The 25,720-nt window shown below is 41.3% G+C and overlaps 1 protein-coding gene across 4 annotated transcripts in view; it reads right to left on the reverse strand.

Moving 5' to 3' along the window:
* Positions 1-25,720, reverse strand: part of NAPB (NSF attachment protein beta) — a 41,107-nt gene that overhangs the window by 7,449 nt on the left and 7,938 nt on the right. Inside the window, exons 2-7 of one of the 4 annotated variants that reach the window (XM_047852978.1) lie at positions 17,770-17,849; positions 14,994-15,110; positions 13,115-13,161; positions 12,887-12,964; positions 5,547-5,602; positions 5,290-5,374 (exon numbers count right to left, since the gene is read on the reverse strand). In XM_047852978.1, the coding sequence (XP_047708934.1) occupies positions 5,290-5,374; positions 5,547-5,602; positions 12,887-12,964; positions 13,115-13,161; positions 14,994-15,110; positions 17,770-17,849 (463 nt within the window). Of the gene's footprint in view, positions 1-5,289; positions 5,375-5,546; positions 5,603-12,886; positions 12,965-13,114; positions 13,162-14,993; positions 15,111-17,769; positions 17,850-20,841; positions 20,946-23,316; positions 23,376-25,720 lie in introns of those variants that run through there. The other 3 variants (XM_047852977.1, XM_047852976.1, XM_047852975.1) reach the window with 3 other exon arrangements.

Raw genomic sequence — 25,720 nt, forward strand, 5'->3', positions numbered from 1 at the left:
TGGCAGATTTTTCAGGTACTAAAGAAATCAATTGTCAACCCAGAGCTGTATACCCTGGGAAAAGATGCTTCAAGAATGAAGTGGAAATGAAAACATTCACAGACGAAGGAACACTAAGAGAATTTGTCACCAGTAAACCTGACCTAAAAAAAATAGCAAAAGGGTATCTGTTCTTTAAATGCAAAGGAAAAAATGAAAGAAGTAATCTTAGAACATCAGAAGAAAGAAAGAACATAGTAAGCAAAATATGGGTAATACAATGGGCTTTTCCTGTCTTCTTGGGTTTTTTAAATTATGTTGGACAGTTTAGGTAAAAATTATATCATTGACTGAGGTAGTTCTCAAAGTATGGAGAGAAAATTATAAATTGAATGAAGAGGAGAAAGGGACAGAAAGGAAGGTTTCTATATTTCGCTGGAAATAATAAAAATGATGGTACCATTAGCTTGTGATAAATTCTGTACATGGTATACCTAGAACAATCACTAAAAACAGCTACTCAAAGACATTTACTTGAAAACACTATAATCAAGCAACCCACTATAAGTTATGGCAGGACAAAGGAAACAAACAAAAAAAACCCCAAAAAACAGAGCATAAATAGAAAGTAATAAATAAAATGGCAGACTTAAGTCCTGATATATCAAAAATTACATTAAATGTGAATGCTCCAAGTAAACCAATTAAAAGACAGACATTAGCAGAGTAGATTAAAAAGCATGGCATAACGACATGCTGTCCACAAGAAACTCACTCGATCAATTACGGTAATATAGGCAGGCTGAATGAAAAAGATGGGAAAAGCTATCTCATATAGACATTAACCAAAAGCAAGCTGGAGGCTATATTAATATTAGGTAAAGTAGCCTTCAGAGCAAAGAAAATTAACAGAAACAGAGGAAGACATTATAAAATGGTAAGAGTATCAACATACCAAAAAAACATGGCAATCCTAACCATGTATGCAGCAAACAGAGCTGCAAAATATGCAAAGCAAAGACTGACAGAAATGAAAGAAGAGAGACAAAATCCACAATCACAGTTGGAGACTCCAACACTCCACTCTCAACAATGGACAGAAATAGAGTATACAGAAAAACTCAACAACGCCATCAACCAAGAAAGTCTAATCAACATTACAGAACATGCCACCAAGCAACAGTAGAACCACAGAACAAATGCCAAGTTAGACCATGTTCTGAGCCATAAAACAACTTTAACAAATTGGTAAGAATTGAAATCACACAGTGTTCTCCAGCTACAATGGAATCAAACTAGAAATCAACAGAAAGATAAACAGGAAAATCTCCAAACACTTGGTAATTAACCAAAACATTTCTAAATAATCCACGGAAATCAATAAATACAATGAAATAAATAAAACAATTTAACAGAATTGTGAGACACAAAGCATTGTTTAGAGGGGAACTGATAGCACTCAACATGTATACACAACAAAGAGGAAAATCAGTAAGCTCAGCTCCCACCTCAACTCCCTAAAAAAGGAAGAACAAAATAAATCTAAAGACAGTAGGAGGATGAAATAATAGCATCAGAAATCAAAGAAATTGAAAACAGAAAAACAGAGAAAAATCACTGAATTCTACCAAATGTTTAAAGAGAGGACATCAATCCCTCACAAATTCTTCCAGAGACGGGAAAATATTTCCCAACTCATTCCATGAGGCCAGTATTACTTTCCTGCCAAAATCAAAGCTCTCACAAGAAAATTAAAGAATATAGATTGAAAATCCTCCACAAAATACTAGCAAACGAACTCTGACAACTTTAAAAAGGCTTACACATTATGACTATACAGTAAAAAATTAATTTTGTCCAAAGTGAGGTCTTGCTTTTGTCTGTGGCTCCTGGGAAGTCATCTCTAAGCCCTTGCTTGGAATGTCCTACCTGAAGAGTATTTTTGTTTACCTGAGTGTCTCTGACAACGTGGTTCAGCTCAACATATGGAGGGACTGGAGAATAAGATCAGCCATGTCTATGAGCCACAATAAAAATTCTAGATGCCAAGCGCAGGTGAACTTCTTCCCCTGTTGGTAATACTCCATGCATATTTTCACACATTGTTGCTGGGGGAAGTACTCCACTGGGGAAGGACAATAGGAAGTTCCACACTTGCAACTCTCCTGGACCCTGCTCCTAAGCACCTCTTTCTTTCACTGATTTTAATCTGTATCCTTCTGGTATAATAAACCATAACTGTGGCATAATAGCTTTCACTGAGTCCTATGGGTCCTTCTAGAGAATTACCAAACCTGAAGGTGCCCTTGAAGACCCCCAAACTTTGCAGTAATTAAGCAGGATTTATCCCAGGAATGTAAGGTTGGTTCAAAACATGAAAATCCACCAATAAAATACACCACACTAATAAAGAACAAAAACCATATGATCATTTCAACAGAAACAGAAAAAAAGCACTTGACAAAACCCAATATGCTTTGAGGATAAAAACACTCAACAAACTAGGAAGAGAAGGGAACTTCCTCAAACTAATAGAGGGTATCTGCAGAAGACTTACAGCTAACATATTATTTAATGATGGAAGACGAACAGCTTTCTGTCTAAAATGGGAATAAGACAAGGATGTGTGCTCTTGCTACTTATTTACCATTGTTCAGGAGGGTCTAGTTCAGTTAGTCTAGTAACTAACAAGAAAATGAAGTAAAAGGCATCCAGATTTGAAAACAGGTAAAACTATAGCTATCTGCGGATGACATGAATACATGATTTTCTAAAAAGAAATCAAAACAAACAAATAAACAAAAACCCCAAACCCACTAGAGTTAATAAACTAGTTCAGTAAGGTTGCAGTATATAAAACTAGCAAATAAATAAAAATAAAACTAGCAATTAACAATCTGAAAGGAAACAGAGAAAACAATTCCATTTACAACAGCATCAAAAAGAATAATATACTTAGCAGTATATGTAACTAAAGAAGTGCTAGGCTTGCGCACTTTTTAAAAACTATAAAATATTATTGAACAAAATTAAAGAAGATCTAAATACATGAAAAGGTACCCTGTATTCAGAGTTTGGAAGATTTAATGATGTTAAGATGTCAATACTTTCCAAATTGGTCTACAGATTCAATGCAATCCCCATCAAATTCCAGCTGGCTTTTTAGCACAGATAAGTTGATCCTAAAATTCATATGGAAATGCTAGGGTCCCTGAATAGCTAAAACAATCTTGAAAAAAAGCAAGAAAAAAAGCTGGAGGACTCATAGTTCCTGATTTCAAAACTACATAATCAAAACAGTGTGATTGATACTGGCAGAAAGACAGACATATAAGGCCAATGGGATAGAAGAGATGGTCAAACAGAATATCCGTTAAATAATTTCCAGTGAGGGGTCCAAGACTATATTCAATGGCAAAAGGACAGTATATTCAACAAACACTGCTGGGAAAACTGAATATCCACAAGCAAAAGAATGAAGGTGGACCCTTACCTAACACTATACACAAAACACTATACACCCATAATGAAAGACCTAAACAGAAGACCTCCAATTATAAAACTCTTACAACAAAACAGGGGAGAAGCTTTCAGGACCCTGGGTTTGGCAATGACTTCTTGAATATGATGTGAAAAACACAGGTAACAACAAAAAAACAGAGAAACTGGGTTTCATCAAAGTTAAAAACTACATATCAGAGGACACCAACAACAGAGTAAAAAAAGCAACCCACAGAATGGGAGAAAATATATAAAGAATTTCTAAAATGTAATACAGCCCAACTCAAAATCAGGTAAAGGAACTGAACCAACATTTCTCCAATGAAGATAGACAAATGGCCAACAAGCTGGGGTGCCTGGGTGGCTCAGTTGGCTAAGCATCTGACTTCAGCTCAGGTCATGATCTCACGGCTTGTGGGTTCGAGTCCTGCATTGAGCTCTGTGCTGACAGCTCAGAGCCTGGAGCTTGCTTCGGATTCTGTGTGTGTCTCTCTCTGTTCCTCCCCCACTCATGCTCTCAGCCTGTCTCTCAAAATAAATAAATAAACATTAAAAAAAAATGGCCAACAAGCACATGAAAAGGGTCTCAACATCACTAACCATCAGGGTAATGGAAATCAAAACCACAATGAAGTGTGACTTCATGCTCATTAGGGTAGCTATTATCAAAAACCCAGAAACCAGAAGGCATTGGTGAGGATGTAGAGCAACTGGAACCCGTGCACATTGCTGGTGGGAACGTAAACTGGTGCAGTCACTGTGGAAAAGTTTGGCAGTTCCTCTAAAAGTTAAAAACAGGGGCACCTGCGTGGCTCAGTTGGTTAAGTGTCTGACTCTTGGTTTTGGCCCAGGTCATGATCTCACAATTTGTGAGATGGAGCCCTGCATCGGGCTCTGTGCTGACAGCATGGAACCTGTTTGGCATTCTGTCTCCCCATCTCTCTCTGCCCCTCTCTCGCTTGCACGCTCTCTCTCAAAAAAAAAGGTAGAAACAGACTTGCTTCATAAACCAGCAATCCCAATCCTAGGTATATATACAACCAAGGGAACGTCAAACATACCACCACAAAAACATGAACACAAGTTTTCAGAGCAGAATTATTCATAATAGTTCAAGTGAAAAAAGCTCAAATGTTCATTAAGTGATAAACAGGTAAACTAACCATGGAATATTACTCAGCTATGAAAAGTATCATTACATGCTAAAACAAACGTGTTTCAAGGTTTTAAGAAGAACCTTGAAAAAACTATGCTAAGCAAAAGAAGCCAGTCACAAAAGGCCACATTTCCTAGAAGGCCTAGAATAAACAAGTCCACTGAGACAGAAAGTAGAGAGTGGTTTCAGAGACCAAGAGAAGGGGATATAGGAGTGTCTTCTGGGGGATGATGAAAATGATTTGGAATTAGGTACTGGTGATGGTTACACAACTTTGTGAATATACTAAAACCTACTGACTTGTATTCTTTACCAGGATGAATTATATGATGTGTGAATTATATCTTTTTTTTTTTTTTAACATTTATTCATTTTTGAGACAGAGAGAGACAGAGCATGAACAGGGGAAGGTCAGAGAGAGAGGGAGACACAGAATCTGAAGCAGGCTGCAGGCTCTGAGCTGTCAGCACAGAGCCCGATGTGGGGTTCGAATTCACAGACCGTGAGATCGTGACCTGAGCTGAAGTCAGACGCCCAACCGACTGAGACACCCAGGCGCCCCAAATTATATCTTGACAAAAAGGAAAATTAAATAAAGTTTAATTAAAAAAAAAGACTTCCACTGTAAGTCGGCAAGACTGCGGCAGCCTCACCTGCTCGTAGATCTCGATGGCTTTCTGGTACTGCTCCAGCTGGGCGGCATACGCTGCCACTTTCAGCAGACACTTGTTAGCTGAACTGCAATCAAGAACCAGAGCAGAGCAAGTAACAATCCAGTGGAAAAATGGAAACGTATTCCAGTACACCCTCATTTGGTACAGCCCGATATGCTCACAGAGTATGGTGAAGGTTTTTCTTTTACCACACATAACAAAACCCATTTAATTATATTAAGAAAAACAACACTTGCCTGTTGGATTCTTCCCCTTTGTAATAATCAGCTGATTGTTCATAATGTGCAATAGCCTGAAAAACACAAATGTATTTTACCCAAATTAACTTGTCTGAAGAACTACGTTTAAGAATTACAACTGCATAGGTATTATTCCTATAGCTAAACCTATTTCAACAGCACACCTTTCATAACTTGGCTTCCTTTACTTGAGGAATAGAATATAGCATGCATATCCGGAATACTCACTGTCCACCAAACTTTCTTCTTCCCTTCCTCCAAGGCAAATGCCCAGCTACACTATTTCTCCAGCCCCTACTTGCAGTTCCGGGCAGCTGTGACCTGCTGTTTCCAACAGAATGTAAAGAGACATGTTGTGGGCCTCTACAAGGCTTGCCTCATCCACCTGAACATGTATTCTTCTTCAGGCCTCATCCCTTTCAATGAGCTAGAATGGCAATGACCAAGTTTGGAGTGACAGTGGAAGCCACAAATCGAAGATGGCAGAACTGTCCACCTTGTTCCAAAATAACTACAAAGGGCAGAATGTACCTCAATCACCATGTACCCACTGCTGCCAAAACCGGAACAGCTACGCTGGATGGTTATTTTAGAGACACACAAAGCCCTATTACATTTTAGGTCTACAGCTTGCCTCAGAGCATAGACTTTCCTCATCAATACCTTAAGTGTCATCTAGAATAATAGTGTTGCCTTCAATCTAAAATGTGTGGTGATGAATTAACAGTCAAGTGGAGAGGAAACAGAGGTTTTAAGCTGGAAAGCTAGAAGCCCTTGTCACGCTGTGGCATAACAGTTAGTGAAATCAAGCATATGACAGTTCAGAAGGCAGAACACATCCCTACTGGATCCAGAAACTCTACAGGAAGAAGCTGTATGGAAAGAGGCAGATAATAGTGTGTATTGCTGTTTTCAGCAAAGCTTTGTAAGAGAGAACTCTGGAAATAATTAGCTTGTTTTATAGGCAATTATGAAAGAAAACAGACAAAGTCCAGTGATAGGGCCTCATACAACTGGAAAGGCCAATGGCTTCTATACCCCAAATGGCAAAAGAGAAGTCTGAACATTTTAAACTAGGGGCCTGGCAAACTTTTCTGTAACAGCCCGGGTTATAAATATTTTAGGCTTTGTGAGTCATATGATGTGTTGCAACAACTTAGTTCTCCTGCGGTACCACAAAAGCAGCCACAAACAGTAAACAAATGAGTGTGTCTATGTTCCAAAAGCTTTATTTATGGACAATTTTAATTTCACATGGTTTTTACATGTTGTGAAGTGCTGTTTTCTGACTAATGATTAAAAAACATGAAAACTATTCTTAACTTGGGTATACACAAACAGGTGGTGGACCTCTGCCTTAAATTTCAAGGTTTTCCCAGTAAGCCATAAAGAGGAAGATGGCTGGTATCAGACTACAGGTGCTCCCTTCCCACTAAGCCCATAGCTTCAAGGAAGTCCTACCCAATGACTGAACAGAGAGGCACAAAGACAAGAAAACAACAAACAGGCTAGGGAACTATGTTAAAGATCACTCTAGCTGTGGTTCCTGGGAGCTGACTGGAAGCAGAAAGACCTGGCCATAAAGCCTCAGTCCCCACCTTCTTGCAGGTACTAGTGTAATGATCAAGACCAACACTGACTTGGTTTACAAAATTTGTTTACCTCTGAGGCCAACATTAGCCATGTCTGGACTGCAGAGCATCATGGACGGTTTGTGAAAAACTGACACTTCTGGGCTTGAATAATTATTTTTTGGGTTCATTTGGTCAGCCTACCCTAACTAATATACTCCCCAAACAAATCTTCTGAGTATTATTTATAACAGGGGCAAAACTGGAAACAATGTAAATGGTTAAATATAATAAACTACTATGCTAAGATTAAGAATAATGACAGAAAGTATCAATACGGAAAGTTCTCCATGAAATATTAAATTAACAAACAGCCATGAAAGAACAGATACATTGCAGTCCTCTTTTCACACATACATAGACACATAGGGAAACCATCTGGAATAGATTCCCTGCACACTTTATCAGAGCTGTCACATACACAAATGTGTGGGATGATGTGATGAATATATATGTTCTCCCACTAAAACGTAAGCTCTGTAAGGGCAGGTGTCACCATTATGTCGCTGAACCTAGCAGAGTGTTGATCATATAGTAGGTGCTCAATAAACAGATGCTAAGTGAGTAAAGGCAGACTGCATTTCAAGTGATAGCCCCCTACTAAACTACTGCCAATATCTTAATCTGGAATGCCCAGAAAGTGTTTCAGTCAATTCCTAATTAATCGAAAGTAATATTCTTTGAACTGTTCCCACGCTCTCTAAAAGTATTTAACACAGTTTTCCATTGTAACAGATGGGGTAAAGTATGAGAAATGTGACTGAATCTTTACTAAAGAGTGTCAGATGATATAACCTCAGGGAGTGGGGCCAGGGGGTGGGGGTGGGGACTCTCACTACTTATCTTTCTAGTTCTCACAACACCAGAACTCAATGAACAGTATTGGGTTAACTGTATGTAACTGCGGTTTTGAGGTAAAAATAAGTGGCCAAATATGGACAATTTGGTTTAACCTAATACTTATTAAGTAATGATGCTGGTTCATCAAAATGTAACTGTAAACTACAGCTAGATTCATCACAGTAAAAAGAAATTTAAAGCTTAGTTTTTAATAGTGCTAATTAAGCCAATAATGAAACTTTATAATACTTCCAAGTTTTGACAGAGGTTATAGTTGAAAGAAAATCTTATCTAGTGGCTTAACAGAGAAGTTTCAGAGAAAAGAGGTTGGCACAGGTTATCACTGGATGTTCACACCTAGTTTGGAGCTTTAACATGCAGTGAAATTTACCAGTCACAAGTAGACCCTCGCACCTTATAAAATTACCCACTGTTTTTTACAATGTAACAGACCATGATAAATATCAAAAGTAGAAGACAGCCACCAATAATAACTGCACACATAACTATAAACCCAGACACAAAATCATCCTGTTATCCTGTTATTTAAGTAGCCCACCAAAGGAACTACATTCATATTCTTTTTTGGGGAATCTGGTGAAGGTCACAATGCTGGAAAATACATGAATCCTGAAATGAGAGACAACACTCTTTAGGACTGCAGTCCTCATCAGTCTTAAAGCAAATGCAATTTCCACATCTCAAGCCTAAGAGTCCACTTTATAGGTCAACTTAACCTTCAGATGGGATCAACTCTTTTAGAATATATACCTCCAGACAGGACATGAACTTGCCATAGGCACATCCTACATGGTAACCAATAGTATTAAATCATGTTCTCCAGGGGCTGAAACAGAAATGGTCACAATTCCTCTGGGTCATTTAAAAAGGACCCATTTATTAGTTTGTTTAATGTTTTATTTCATGAAATCAAAGGAATAATGTGAGCCTTTGAAACTTCACACACTTCATTGGTCACTAGCTAAAGTCTGTGCACGACTTATAGAACATACAGTGGCTTATATTAACAGAGAAGAAATTCATTTGTAATAAATCAAATGTAAGGTACCTTAATAGAACTGATTTTCAAACTTAAACTTCAAGTACTGACCATAATCTGGTGAGTCCAACCAAGGAAGCAAGGGTAATGATTTCTAAACACAGGAAACCAAACATCAGGGAATATGCAAGGTAACCCTCTGTGTGCTAAGTAATATATATATATATATTTTTAATGTTTATTTATTTTTGAGAGAGACAGAGCATGAGTAGGGGAGGGGCAGAGAGACAGGGAGACACAGAATCCAAAACAGGCTCCAGGCTTTTAGCGGTCAGCACAGAGCCCAACGCAGGGCTTGAATTCACAAGCCATGAGATCATGACCTGAGCTGAAGTTGGACACTTAACCCACTGAGTCACCCAAGTGCCCCATGCTGAGTAGGGTTCTTAAACTGCTTTTATTTTATTTTTTTTAAATTTTTTTCAACGTTTATTTATTTTTGGGACGGAAGGAGACAGAGCATGAACGGGGGAAGGGCAGAGAGAGAGGGAGACACAGAATCGGAAACAGGCTCCAGGCTCCGAGCCATCAGCCCAGAGCCCGACGCGGGGCTCGAACTCCCGGACCGCGAGATCGTGACCTGGCTGAAGTCGGACGCTTAACCGACTGCGCCACCCAGGCGCCCCATCTTAAACTGCTTTTAAAAGGGCATGTCACATTAGTGTAGGGAGATGCCACCTGCTGGCCAACTTGCAGAATGGCAGGAGCACCATGAGTTCTGGGGGGATTCAGAAGCTGACAAAACACATTTTTTTTTAAAAGAAGGAAAACAAGAGAACACTACAGATCATTTTATCCACCCTGAATTTCACAAACGGAGACCCATGTGTGAAGTGGTTGCTCGAGAGCATGCCCTGGCAGCAGAGACGGCACAGTGCTGCAGGCTCCTGTCTCCAGCGTACTCTCCTGACCACCCTGGGAGAAGCCAACGAAGGAGCCTCCACTGGAAAGATGGTCTGCATGAGTGCTTGTCCCCCTAAGATGATTCAACCTTGGTGAAGATACTGTGCCCACCCGAGACACCCTGAAAAATAAATATCCCAGCCACACCAGACCCATCTCCTTTCTGTTCCATCACCAATTCTGCAGCAGGGAGCACAGAAGGGCTCAGGTCTGGGTCTCCCCATCCTCTCCAGGGTCTGCAGATAACCTCTCTGATGAGAAGGGCCACATGCAATGCAGTCAGTGGCTCTGATTTAGTCAAGATTGGAGCACCCTTAGAAAACCATGGCATATATGACAAAATGGCCAAATCATGAACTCTATTAAATAAGTCATAGTGAGTTCTGTGCTACATAACCACAAGGTGGTGATCAGCATGAAGTCAGAGGGTGAAGGTTAACAATTCCAGTCCAACTTTAGTAGTCAGAGACACCTCCCCAAACTAAGATTCTATGTGCTTTGGCAGGTACATTGCTATGGCAGAGATAGGGGTGTCAGAGTCTACTAAGTACATAGAGTTCTGGGTTCTTGGGATTCATCAGTAAACAAGAGGCAAAGCTCCGTGCTGACATGGGGTGCCCACTCTAGTGTAGGGAAAGACGATGAATAACAGGAATGATGAGTAAGCAAGCATTTGTAGCATATGACATAAGGTGACATGTGCACTGCAATAAAAAGAAAAAGCCGAGTTGGGGGAGGTGTTTGGGTATGTATTCGTGACAAGATGGGGTTCCAGTTTTAACTAAGCGGTCATGATAGGTCTCATAGAAAAGGCAACAAATTAAGTAATAATTTGAAGGACAAAGGGGAGTAAGCCATGTGGACATCTGTGGAAGAGCCCCAAGGACAGAGGAAACACAGTGCAAAAGTCTTGAGGCAGGAGCTCATCTGGCATGTGTGAGGATCAGCAAAGAGGTCATGGAGGCCACAGCATGGTATATAGCACGGGGGAAGAAGGTGGGGAAGAGCAAGAAGAGAGTTCAGAGAGGCACAAGGGTGAAGGATGAATCAGTGGAGGCTCGGAGGCCATCTGAAGGCTCTGGCTATTCCTCTGAGTGAAGATGGGGTAACATCAGGTTGTAAGCAGTGAAGACACAATCTGATCTACTTTAGATGAGGATTGCTCTGGCTGTTCTGTTACACTGGAGGGAGGGGGGACATTACTATTGACAAAAACCAGTGTAATATATATGAAATTATCATTTCACACCAGGAGAAAAGTTCTCATATGTTGGCAACAGTACCTGTCTTGCTAACTTCCAAGTGGCTGCCATACTACACCTACCTCCTTGATGCTCCATTAGGATTTTAGTCAACATTGCTATTTCTTAGTATAAAGCCCCCCTTTCCCTGAGAAAATGCACAAAAGCAGAGAAGAGAGTGAATCCAAAAGGAAAGGGTGATGGGGACCTTATGCCCAGGGCTCAGAACTCAAGCAGGAGCAGAAACAGGAAGGCCAGTTTAGAGGCTCCTGCAGTGACCCAGTGAAAGCTGGGGGCACAAGGAGGTAGTGAGGGGGCGGGGACTTGGGAGCTTAGAGGACAACACTGTAGAAATCGCCCACAGACTGGATGTGGAGAAAAAGAGGATGCCTGTGGTTCGGAGGGGGAATATCACAGTGGGGGGGGGGGGATTGGAATCCTGTCTCAGACACACTGGACTGGCAGTGATGGTTGGCAGACAGGAGGATACAGGGATCTGAGGTGTGGAGGGAGGTCTGGGCTGCAGATAGACTTGTGAGCCACTGGCAGACAGTCTGTAAAACAGTGACGATGAGTGCAGAGAGAGCACCAAGAGAGCAATGTGGAGTGAGAGAAGACAAGGAGTTAGCCCCAGGGTGCCCCACACTAGAGTATGGGAGAAGAGGAGGCACCATCAGTCACCTGTTCCAGAAGCAGAGAGACGGCATGAAATAAAAGAGGAAGAGGGATGCCCGTCTGATGCCGCATGGGGCTCAGGGAGTGCCCTGACCATTCAGATAGGACAGAACTGTAACCCCAAGAGCATGCCAGGTGCTCATCAGTCTGACAGGAACCACTGGCCTCCACTGCCGCTTTTCTTTCTCACTCACACCTCTGGTTTCCCACAGTACTCAGGACGGTGTTACATAAACATGTGTCTCCAGTCTGAGCTGATGGAGTCTCGGGATCTGACAAATGTCTTCCTCTTGCCAAGGTGCCCTGAGCCCTGCAGGTGATCCTGTGACTGAGAAGACAGGGTGATAAAGGATGAAGCCCTGTGCTGGGGCTGGCTTTGCATCAGCTCTGCTGGATCCAATCTGAGTGGTTCCAGGCAGCTCAGTCCTTTTGAGCCCTAACTTCCACATCCATAAAGGGGCCTCTGTGCTTTAAGAGCTAAAAAGTGGTAAAATTTCACAGCATGCAAGCAACGACAGAGCCTGGGAAAGAGTGGTGCTCAGTGTTTCCTCTTCTCTTCTTTTGCTGCTATAAACCACAGCTCAGAAAACCAGCCCCATGTGAAACAGAGGTATGGCTAGGCCAGTGTTCAGTTCCCTTCTTCCTCCAGGTCAGGGCCTAAATTATAAAGGTGAGCACACCCCTGCAGTCCCAAAGCTTCCTTCCTGAAGCCCAAAGGAAGACTTCTGGAAACACCACCATCCTGACACAAATCACCCAGAGCAGAGAGAGCGGGCAGGCTTGGTAAATCTTACCCAGCTCTCAGGTGTCAGGCACTTCCCTGAAGAGAAGCCTATCCAGACCTTAGCCCGCCAGGTCCCCCATCTCTACAATGAAGCAATCTCAATAGTTCTGCACCACTCAGCTCCACTGGAAGGGCGAGAGCTCCCTGAGTCATGTTGTCTACCTGCCTCACACCCACCTGTGGTGTACACTGCCCTAGCTCACCTTCTCGATGTCCACGAGTTCAGTCTCATAGATCTCTGCAATGGTGATGTGGTGCTTGGCTGCAATCGTAAACCTTCCCTGCGGGAAAAACAAAAAACAGAGTCCCATTCTGCTTTCACCTTTTTGAAAGCCAAACACTTTGGGAAGCAAAAAACAACAACAAAAGTACAACTGTAAGCCATCTCCAGGACTCCACCCCACAGCCGCTCACGCAAGGCAGGGTCTTACCATGTCTGTGTAAATGTCGATGGCTGCATTTAAGCAGTTGATAGCCTCTGAAGCGAAGGCATTTAAGAAAAACAATGAAAAATCCATTCAGTCAAAGAGGGTTCTGGGGAGCCTATCTTCTTGGCTGTTACTAGAATGTTAAGGAGGTTGCACTTGGGGTGGAGGGTACGCAGGTGAGTTAGTGAAAAGCAAGCAGAAATCACACAAGGCCAGACCCCACAGTATGCTCAGTCCCCAGCAGGTTCAGTGCCAAGTAGGGAACTGTAGCTGGGGGGGTGGACTGGCTCAGTTGTCTCAGCCAGACAGTGAGGACCCAGCCAGGGTGAAGCCCGCATTAAAGAGCAGACAAAGCCATGGGGGCTGTCATCAACACTGATCAGCTCTAGCTGCTAAAACAGAAGTGTAAATGCATTCTTCACTGATATCATGTATATATACGAATTCTGGAAGACAGTCCTTCACAAGGAAGATCACTTCAATAGACTCAACTCTTCATGCAGCCAATATCAAAAGCACTTTGAAAATACCTGTTCACACAACTCTTAGGTGAAGTCAGCATTTTGTACAATGTTAAAAGATGCTAACTTTTGGGGTATGAAAAAGAAATCTAGTAAGTGATACTGCTAATAAATTCTATTCATTTTCTAAAACACTGAGCCAACAAATTTCCTGTCACAAAGTGGTGGTGTTTATAATGCTAGCATACAGATGACAGCTCCAAGTTTATTGTTCTTGCTTTAAAGGAGGTAAGCAAAGAGAAAAGGCCTGACTGAAAAGTAGAAAGGTAACACAGAGTAACAAAATTAAAAGCAATTTCTTCCCAAGCTATGTGAGAATTGTGAATTGTTAGACCTTTAAAAATATAGAAAAGTAAGCTACCCACAATGCCACTCAAACCCACTGCTAGTATTTTGATGTACTTTTCCTTCCAGTGTTTTCTGGATGCATTTCCATGTGCACAAATTTTTTAATAAATTTGAGACCTCAATTCTTGTGTGGTTCTTTGGTTACCATGTGGACATTTACCAGGTCATTGGAGATGCTCTGAATCCAGGGACTTTAATGCCTGCATCATATCCTGGAATACTGATGCATTATAATTTTATTATTCCACCCTTGTTGTTCATTTAGGCTGTGTCCAGTTTTTCACATTCAGAAACAGAATGCAATTAATCTTTATACAAAAGCCCTTGAAGTATCTTAGTTCTCAATGATACATTCATAAAAGCTGAGATTTCTGTGCTAAAGTGCACTGCTAAAAGAAAAATACGGAGGCTCCACAGCCACCAGTGCATGTGCCACAGGGAAGACGTTAATGCTTTTAATTGCTAAGTGTATACTCTTAACTAAAAAAGAAATAACATTTGTAAACTTTTGCCATTTTAAATACCCAAGTTCATTATTTCTTCAAAACCAGTACTTGAAAAACCAGTACTTTTAAAAAAGTCAGATGAATACTGTATGAATAAGTTGTTTTTAACTATCAGATATTACAATCTCCCATTAACTGGATCTTAAAATGTACCAGGTATTTAGGAGTGAGGGACCATTACTTTTATTTAATGAGTAATATATATTCATAAAATTAAGATAATAATAAGATGTAGATAAAATTAAAGCTAATTTCCAAAACATTCTCCAAAATGCACCGTGAATGGAGTTTAAGAAAATAGGTATTATGACAAATTGAACATAATTTCTCCTTGTAAAAGCTCAAAGTGATTATAGAAAAAACCCTGAAGGTACTAAAATCTCTATTATCCCAAAGCACAAACATTTCTTTTTTACAGGACTCAAAGGTCCAGCAGCGTAACCTGAGAGAAGGCCCCCAACATTGATCCGATGGCCCTGGGTGCACAGAGGTAGAGGCATGTCTTACCTTGAGGGTCTGCCTTTTTGTAAGCGTTCCCAGCATCCACAAAGCTGGTGGCAGAATCATGCTTGCTTTGAAGCTGCATGTGGAGCTTGGCTGCCTGACAAAATGCATTTCCTGCAGCTGAGGAAGACAAGTCACTACAATTAATCACAGAGGAGCAAGTGTCCCCAGAGTGGCCCATGCTCTAAGTGCTGCACCTACTCCTAGAAAAGTTCCATGTCACTGAAAAGAAGCGTTGCAGTCAGAAGGATGTGTAAATGTGATCAAGTGCCTCTCAGGTGTGTATAAAAAAACAGAAACAAGTTCAACCGGTGACAAAAGCCTCTCTCAGCCCCAGAAGACCTCCCAAGTGGCACCTCGGTGATGGGCCTCCATTTAGTACCAAAGCCAGTCATGTTCAACTCTGTCCCCCAGCATATACTAAACAGTGACTGGGGCTTCAAGCCACACATGTTTAAAGAAAGCTAAAACACTGAGGTCAAGGACACTTATTTGCTCATCTTTCTATCTCATAGTGTCCACTGGCCTTGGCTGTCATCACTGAAGAAACTGCTAATGGAAGCTCCTTGAACAAAGTAAGTATCTCAAGAGTGAATGTTAGGTCCACAATTTCAAAACTCAAAGTTTCTTCTTAAATTATAACAAAATCTGACTGAACTTTATATGAGGTTTAACCTGACTTTAACTCCCACTTAGTGTAGACAACTTGCACATTCCCTGCAGGTTTGGTTATACAGTGGGATTGGTTACAAGGTGCTGCCGAGGTTTCTGTTGGGACGAGGTACAGTGTAAAGATTTATGCACTTAAATTTTTCAGAAAAGGTTTTGATCAGGGACTGTAGACTCCAGAGGGGCAGAAAAGAATGAGGGAAGGAATCCACAGCAGAGCAGCCATGTGAACAAGGAACAAATGTTTGAAGGCAAGAAAAGGCTGGGAACAGAGGCTGGTGACAAGTCCATGCTGCCTGCAGGAGGGATAAATGTAGTGGGCAGGAGAGATGAAGGTTGAAGATGCCACTGGGCCAGTTCTGGGAGGCTCTGAATGTCAGCATGAGGAACCTGGACAAGGATAAACCCCCACTGTCATGAGGTTCTTGGCTCAGAGAGAACTACCACAGACTGGAAAACATGAGGCCCGTGGAGAACACAGCTCAGTAAGGTGTGGAATAGGGAAGTCAGCACTAATAGGACTGGAGGGGAAAGAATTCCCTCTACAAGGAAAAACATGATGAAGAACATCATGAGACCTTTTAGTACTTAAAAAAATATATTATTTGTAGCCATTTCAAAAACATTCAGAGAAGTACAGAAAATTGTGGGAGACACCAAAATACCCACTGCTGGTACTAAGAAATAAAGCATTCAATTCAACTAAAGCTTTGCTGTCATCCCTTGTCCTGACCCGTCTTCCAGAGGTAACCACACAATTCCTACTCAGGTTTTTGCACTTCCACCAGAGGGAAAAGTAGCAGTACATACTCCTGATCCAGCCTGCCCAGGTTCAATTCTGGCTCTGTGTAAGACAAAAAGAGTGCCCAGGCAGTTTTGAAAATACTCAGCCATTACATGGCACAGGGGCTGAGCAATTAGGATGATGGCCCCCAGCTGGAGCTGGGACTGGAGAGCCCCCACCTACCAGGCTTTAACTCTTACACTGCGGATTATGGGGTTGGGGGTCCCGGAGAAGGGCTCAAGGCTGATGCTGCCAGGGGAGTGCCTCGGTAGCGGCTAACTGAATGGCAGCCTTGATGGGCTCTGCCTCAGGAGAGTACAGTTACAACATGGACCTCCCAATTACAGTGCTTCACTGTACTGGCTGGCTCCAGTTTTTCACATGCTGGCCACTCTCATTAGTACATGCAAATCTATCCTTAGACCACAGCCTTACACCATGCAAGAGATACAAATACTGAGACAATACTCCTTTCTCCTCCACTGTTTTTAATACGTTATAATTCAGGTGTAATGCATTTTGGAAATATGTCCTTTTAACCTAAAACTAAACCTATAAAAGAATTTTACAGTCAGAAAGGGCTTTCACATTCATATATTTCTACAGCAATTTCTTCATTGAAATGCTTTTAAAGTGTCAGCCTTAATGGGTTGATTTGAACACACTGTACATACACCCTAACCTTAGACAATGTTCTATGTCAGTTATATCTCAATAAAGCTAGGGAAAAAGCAGATGGGGAAATGGACTTGCAGAGTGTAAGGGTCCTACTTTAGATCAAGCAGCAGCTACAGGCCAGGGCTAGACAACAATGTCCCTGCTCCAGGTGAAGGTTGTCTCTATTTTCACTAAAGAAATACCCTATCACAGAGAAAACAAGCCCTCTTTGTGCACAAGGGTAGGGGATGAATTTGTTTCCCAAATCAGGGTTATAAAGGGTTATCCCCTTTCAGACCAATAAAATAATTCCACTGATTTTGTTATGTGTAATTTCACTGGATACAAAGCATTATGTTAAAAAGTGATAGTAAATCTGTTGGGGTTTATAAAAATAACACCTTGGCTGTCACATTTCTCAATGGAACCTCAATCAGCTACCACAGAGCTGTTCTCACAGTAAGAAATTCTCAACCAATGTGTAAGTAAAGAAAAATAGGCTTTGTTCACTTAGATCAAAGTTCTTTTCTCCCACACCATGGTGGCCACACCAGTTATTCAGCACACACACCTCTCAACCAACAGGAGGAAATGCAGACAGTTATTTCCTCCTTCAAGATGATTTTAAAGTTATTTGCCTGAAAAGCGAAACAAAAACTTTATACATACCACTCCAATTTTTTGCCATCTTGAACATATTTGCAGCTCTGGTATACATTTCACAAGCCTCTTCTATTTTTGTGTTTCCTCTGAGAAAAATTTAAAAATGAGGTTAAGTTTTACTGTAGCAACCATCCACATCTCCAATTCACCCTCCCTTAAATAATAAGCATTTAATGAATGCTTACTATGTGCCAGCCAAGTATTCTAGAATTTTAACAGGTGCTCAAATGGTACGCTCTTATTATCCCTATTTTCCAAATCAGGAAACGGAGACACAAAAGTAACTAACGCAAGGTCACACAACAAGAATGTCACAGAACTGAGACTCAAATACATATCTGGCTGATCTCAGAGCCTACAACCTTAACCAGAGTCCTTTTCATGCATGGAAATTGTAGTTTTGGATGAAGTGGAGAAATAAGAAGTATATTATTCAAATGGGATTAAATTTGAAGGATACATTTTTTACCCTGTTAATTTGGAAGAGTTTAGCACTATGCTTATTCAAAAACAAACAAGCAAACAAAACAACAACAACAATAACAAGTTGAAGCCGGAGCATAAAAGAAAGTGCCATGTTGTTTGACTGCTATATTATCAGCTCTGGCAGGGAATGTTCCTTTCTCCAACATAGAAGGGGTCTCAGGGTCCAGCTGCTCACTCCATGTGTAAATGTATTTTACAACATCCTGAGAGGAAGAAACTCTATTGCTACTGGAATACATACTGTTCCAGAAAGTTCTTCAGTAGACAGCTGATTCCACTCAGGGAAAGCTCTAGCTGCTCAGACATTTCTTCTCACATAAAGGCAAAACTAATCCTCTGTAACTTGCACCAGGGTTTTCTAATTCAACCTTGTTCTTAGCTAAACTAAGGACCCTCTATAAATGGTGTCTCTACCTCGTCTATCTACATTGAAAACATAAATAACCAGAGAATGAAGACAAAGCACTCTGTGCGAGTGGTTTAGGACATACGGACTAGGAGACAGGGGAGGTCAAGGCTGACCCTTAGAGAGTGGCACAATCTAAACAAGAGTGAGCACATACGCATAAGCCAGAAACTTGAACAGGCTCTGTGCTTCCACAGAAGGACACAGACAGCTCTGTGTCAATACGTGTCCCAGAGCAGTACACTAAGGCCCAAGTGTGACTCACACCTTAGGCAGTAACTACTAACTGTCTTACCCCAGTCTAGTTCTTTAACTTCTTTGGGCCTCCATTGTTGCATGTGTAAATAGTGGATAATATGATCTATACTTGTGGGTTATTATCTTTTTTTAATTTTTAATGTTTATTTTTGAGAGAGAGAGAGAGAGAGAGAGAGAGAGAGAGAGAACAAGCATGAGTGGGGTAGGGGCAGAGAGAGGTAGGGAGACACAGAATCTGAAGCAGGCTCCAGGCTCTGAGCTGTAAGCACAGAGCCTGATGGGGGGCTTGAACCCATGAGCCGTGAGATCATGACCTGAGCCGAAGTTGGACGCTTAAACAACTGAGCCACCCGGACGCTATAATACTTGTGGGTTATTATAAAGATCAAAAGAAAAAATCCATATATAGTTGTCCTTGCAGGGTCTGACCCAGAGTAGGTACTCAATCAGGATGATTACTGTAGCTAGACTGATGTACTGAAGGCATAAAAACTTTTGGGAATATTTGTACAAATAAGGGATCTGTCTTGATAAGGGACTTGTATCTGAAATATGTAAACAACACAACTCAAAAATAAAAAAGACTAGTAACTCAATTAAAAAATAGGTGAAGTATCTATTAGACATTTCTTCAAAGACGACACACAAATAACCAATAAGCACATGAAAAGATGCTCAACATCATTAGCCATCAGGGAAATGCAAGTCAAAACCACAAATGAGATCCCACTTCACACCCACTAGGATGACTAGAATCAAAAGGCAGATAAGAATAAATGTTAGGGAGAATGTGTAGAAACTGGACCCTCCTATACAGCTGGTACAAATATAACATGGCACAGCCACTGTTAATTTGGCAGTTTCTCAAAAGGTTAAACATAGTTACTGTATGAGACAGCAACTCTGCTCCTTGGTATACACCCAAGAGAAATAAAAACACTATGTCCACACAAAAACTTGTATACAAACATAAACGCTCACGGCAGCATTATTCGTAACTGCCAAACAGTGGAAACAACCTAAATGTCCATCTACTGAAGAAAAGATAAATAAAATGTGGTCTATACATGGAATGGATATTGGACAATAAAAAGGAATGAAGTACTGATATATCAATAAACCTTGAAAACATCATGCTAAGTGAGAGAAGCCAGTCACACATGAGCATATTGTAGGATATCTAGGATAAGTAAATCTATAGAGACAGTAAACAGGTTGCCTACAGTGTTGGAGAAAAAGGAGGAGGGGCAAGGAGGATAGAGTTTTTTTTTTTTTGTGGCGGTGATGATATTCTAAAATGTACTGTTAGGATAGTTACACAGCTATCTGGACACTTTAAACGGGTGAATCACATGGTATGTGAATTATATTTAAAGTTGCACCACTCCCTTCCCCCAACAAAAAAAGGAAAAAACAAACAAACAAAAAAAACTTTGGCAGCTATGTCACACAGCAAATGACAGGATGGTGACAAGCCACACCAAAAATGTGGTGTCAGAATAAGCAAAGCTTTCCTTTAATCACACCCTCATGTTCCTTTTTCTCAACTTCAAATCTGCATATTAAAAAAAAACAATTAGCTAATTATCCTAATGGAAAATTCCTAACCTAAGTTTTCAATCTTTAGCCATAGCTCCTTGGAGTTAACAAAGACTTACCACTTTCTTGTCTTATTTTTCTAAAGCATACCAGCAATCTTGCACTGTAATTATAGTTCAATCATTCTTATTAAAGGTTTTCAAATAAAACCAGCTTAATTAAAATGTACTTTATCCTATTATTTTCAGAGACAGATTCAGCTAGGAATAATAGAACGCCTACATTATGCTAGGGTTTATGCTGGATATTTCCACATATGTTATGTCATTTTCTTTATTACAACCACCATTAAAGATGCTAACTCCATTTGACAGAAGAGAAAATTGTACCTGGAGGTCAATGGCTGGCCCAAGGTCATCCAGCTAAAGTCAGTGGTGGAGCTGACACCTGATGTCAAATTCAGTGATCATTATATAAATAATGAATGTATTTTTTTATGAAGACTTAAGACGCTCACCTCTTCTAAAACAGAATCACAAGAAGTATACTCATTTTCAAAGCACCAGAGAAACTCACTTGTCATAAACACAACATAACTTTAAGAATTCATGAAAAATGTAATTCTGAAATCACTCCAAATGCCTACTGTGTTCTATGCATGTGAAAGTTAAATTTTATAAGTTTTAAGGACAAACATTCAGAATTCACATTCAAATAATTCAAATGATTGTTATCTGAGGCCTCTATAAATGAGGTATAAGATCCTTGAAAAGAGAAACAAGTTTCTATGAGAGGATCTACATTATGAAGTGATATAATTTAAGTACATGGCACTGAACTGACAAGAAGAAAAGCTAACTTGAGACAAACCTAACTATTTTTGGAGATTATCCTATCCTGAATTTGAAGAAGAAAATGGTTTCTCTACCATGAAAGAAAACAGTGACTAGCCTGGATAAGAACCACTACCACCACTACCATTCCCTCCACCACTATCATCTATCACCTTCACCACCTCCACCACCATCATCACCATTACCAACACCTCCACTACCATCACCACCACCATTACCAACACCTCCATCACCACCACCACCACCACCACCACCACCACCTACACCATCATCAATCACCTTCACCACCTCCACCACCATCACCATTACCAACACCTCCACTACCATCACCACCACCACCACCACCTATACCATCATCAATCACCTTCACCACCTCTACCTTCACCACTACCATTACCGACACCTCTACCACCACGACCACCACCTTCATCATCATCACCACCACCACCACTTCTACCACCACCACCATCGCCTCCATCCTCTCCACCATGCAGCCCCAGCTGACCCCACCACCCCTCAATTCTACGAGCAAGGCTGACTCCCTCCTCTTCTTGATTATGCTTATTCAGGAGACATTCACTGAGATCAGTAAATGTCAGAAAGGCTAAGAAAAGAATGTTCTTGCCCAAGAGGAGATCAGAATGCTGAAGAAAAAATATTTAACTTCAGGGCTGGAAAAGATCTGAGAGTACTCATCCCACCTTCCATGTTCCACTGACGAGATGTGGTCAGAGCCATGACATGTCCCACTGGTGAACTGCAGAGCAGCAATCCCATCCTGTCTGTTCCCATTCAGATGCTGGGGAGGTGGGAGGAGAGGGAGAAGAAGCCAGACTGGGAAATTACATCCCATTATTTCAAAGAGCTCCAATAATATCTACATGCAGACAAATCACTGATCTTTTAAAAACCAATTAATCCTCGAATAATCTAAAGTCTTGATTTTTCCTCATCCTGAGTAAGAACTATTTCAGAGCACTACAAAACACTGGCAACTATAGTACATCCTCTTCTAAGACTGTGGGTGGGAAGAGGGGGACGTTAAAGTAGAATCATGAGGACTAATGGCACACACATCCTGAGACCTACCCAAAAGCAAAGGAGGCAACTGCTGAGGTACAAATAAAGCTGCTTCTAAAATCACAAAATACCTGAGTAAAAGTATCATAAAAGGTGATAACTGACAGTGCTGTGATAATGTGAAAGCAGAATTAGAGACAAAATCTAATCCTATCATCAGAGTATGCTGAAGGGATGTCAAACTACACCAAAGGACTACAAACAGGGAGAAGCCCCACAAACAGGACAGCTCCTTATTTTCACTATGAGCAACATTACTTTAGCCTATAGGCTGACTGAGGACAGACACTACCACAGGGCTTGGCACACAGGCCTCAATAATAATGCTGACTTCTCAGAGTCTGGATGGAAGAAACTATCCATAGTACAGTTTTTTGATAGTGTTCCCATATATCATTCGAAACAATAAGCAAATACAGAAAGCATCCAGAAAAGGAAAGGAAAATTAGGAATCTGTTTAAAATATCTCTACCATTAATAGAAACACTGTTCTCTACTCACAACACTTCTGACATCAAACCTGCAGCATTTTCCACACCAAGCAATTTTCTAGTTCTTTGCAGCCACCAGCTGGGTGTCCTACAATTCAATTCAATTGTAACACTACCCGGTCAGTGCAGACCCCACAGGTTAAGGGCCTAGTCCCACAAGACTGCCCCCACTTCAGACACCAATCTCAAGCAGTGAGTCCTCAAAGTACTCATATCTCTAACTTGGCTACAAATCAGGGGTTCCCACAACCCCCTCTTCAATCTGATTAATTTGGTAGAACTCACAGAACTCAGGGAAACTATTTATGATCACAAATGATGTAACTCAGAAGCAGCTAAATGGAAGAGATGTATCCAGGGAGGTATATAGGCAGGGAGTGCAAGGGGCATCCACACCAGCTCCAGGGGCGCCACATGCTCACCACCTCCACATGCTCACCACCTCAGAAGTTTTCCAAACCCATCATTTGGAGTTCTGTTAAGGTTCCATACACAGGCATGACTGATCACTGGCCACTGGTGATTAACTCAGTCCCCAACCCCTCTCCCCTCCTGGGAGGCTTAGGGGTGAGGCCGAAAGTTCCAACCCTCTAATCATATGGTTGGCTCCTCGGACAACCAGCCCCCATCCTGAAGCCAACTGGGAACCCACCAACAGTCACCTCATTAGCATACACTACAGTATGGTTGAAAGGGGCTTATTATCATACAGGAAATGCTTCTCTCACCCTCACCACTCAGGATCCCACAAGGGCTTTACTGTGTCAGGAACCAGGGATGAAGAACAAATATATACTTCCTATTATATCACAACATCACAGCCACATAGAACTATTTATTCTATTTTTTACCTTCCATAAGCAACTTATTTTCATCTGCACTTCATTTCTATAATCTCTAGATTCTAAAAACTTGTTTTCCTAGATAAACACAACCCGTGCAAGATTAATTAACTGCTAAGTTTAATATATTTCTAAACAGTCCAACTTCTTTCATGCGATGCAGAGAGTAGAGGTCTGCAGCAGGAAGAAGCTCTTCATCAAGCTACCTTGAACTCTTATACCAAAAATGTCTATAAAACCATTAGATCAAGGTCATTTGTTTTTTCACAAACAGTAATAGGAGGAGCAGTGACAAGGACACAGTTTTGGACAAAGTCAGACTATAGGAACACTGTCATTTATTAGATAGGTCCTGCCAGCACAGAGCAGGCAGCCCCTCCAGGGCCTCAGAGAAATTCCACCAGAGCAGCCAGCAGAAGCTGGGCATGAGGACCACACCATCAACACTGATGCAGCCTCAGTGCCCTGTCTTGGCCTCTGGATTCCATTTTCTGAGAACTTTTCACTTTAAAAATAATCATAGATTCTTAGACACAGAAAACAATCTGAGACATTTAAGGAATGTCTGACAAAAGTGTCATTTCCTGAAATGAAGTTTGCGAGAACATGTAGAGCAAAGAAAGTTCGTTTTGATTTTGGTAACAGTCCCAGTGCCTGGACTTGGTATGGAGAGTAACCTTTCTTACAGAGGAGAGAATGTATATTTGGACCTATTAATAAAACAAATCAAGATACTTAAATATACAATAAAACGAACAACAGTAATTATTGGATAAACTCAGAAATGACATGCACAACATGACTTGCCATGAGAAGTTTTTACATTTAATCTCAATCTTTATAAAAATTCAATCTTCAAACTGAATCTCAATCTGGAAGAAACACTGATGAGACCTGGAAATTCTACAGGATCATGGTTAGTGACTAAATACCAACTTGTCCTAACATCCTCCAAACCCAGACACATCAACAAGGAGCAGATACAACCACCTGTAATCCGTGCCAACAGCAAAACTAGGAGAATTCAACAAGATGAAGAAATAATAGACTGGAGAAATAAAAACCCCCAACTAGCAGAGCCAGTGACACTGCTCCTCCTGGACGACAGGAGGACATGCATGGACATGAGGGGATGAGGCAGGGTCCAGCAGCAAGGAAGGGCTGCACAAGAGTGAGGGAACATAGAAGCCAGGTGGAGACCTAGAGGGCTGGAGCACTGGGCCTGGGGAACTAGAGGGGAACTTGGCTAGAGGTGGCCCTGTTTCTGGGGGAGGCAGGGGCAGATCTATGGAAGCTTAGTCGTGAAGGGAAAGACAGCAAGTGGTGGAAGATAAGAGTCTTAGAAAACAAAGGGGTGTCACAGCACTGGGAGTCACACCAAGCCCCTACTCACCCCTCCCTTATACTTGTCATCAAAAAAAGTCCTTAATGGTATCAACAGAAGAGAGCATTCAAATTAAGAAACCCGTGAAACCACCCAAACCCCTCATCTTTCATCACAGAAACACATTGTTATGAGACCAAGAAACTCCAACACTAAACAAAAAAGGTAAGCAGCATCCATACAAAGCTACAATGTTCCAAGAATAAAAACTCTGCAGCTGACAAAAATGTCCCCCCCAAACTACCCCAAGGCAAACAATCCCATATAACTTAAATATTATTAAACAATCATTTATAGATATGAAACTACACCACAGTTCAGAAATTCAAAACTCAGAATGCAAGAGCATTCAGGGGAACAGAATATGCCACCTCAAAATAAACTACTTTGGCATAAGGAAAATGAGAATGGAGGAAAATGAGAATAGCAGATACAGAAAGACACTTTCTCAGAGCTTCCCCTATTTGACTAAATGCAGAAACTTCTAAGAAATGGGGACTGCCATGGGGCGCCTGGGTGGCGCAGTCGGTTAAGCGTCCGACTTCAGCCAGGTCACGATCTCGCGGTCCGTGAGTTCAAGCCCCGCGTCGGGCTCTGGGCTGATGGCTCAGAGCCTG

The sequence above is a fragment of the Prionailurus viverrinus genome, chromosome A3, assembly GCF_022837055.1.
Source record: "Prionailurus viverrinus isolate Anna chromosome A3, UM_Priviv_1.0, whole genome shotgun sequence".
Taxonomy (NCBI): domain Eukaryota; kingdom Metazoa; phylum Chordata; class Mammalia; order Carnivora; family Felidae; genus Prionailurus; species Prionailurus viverrinus.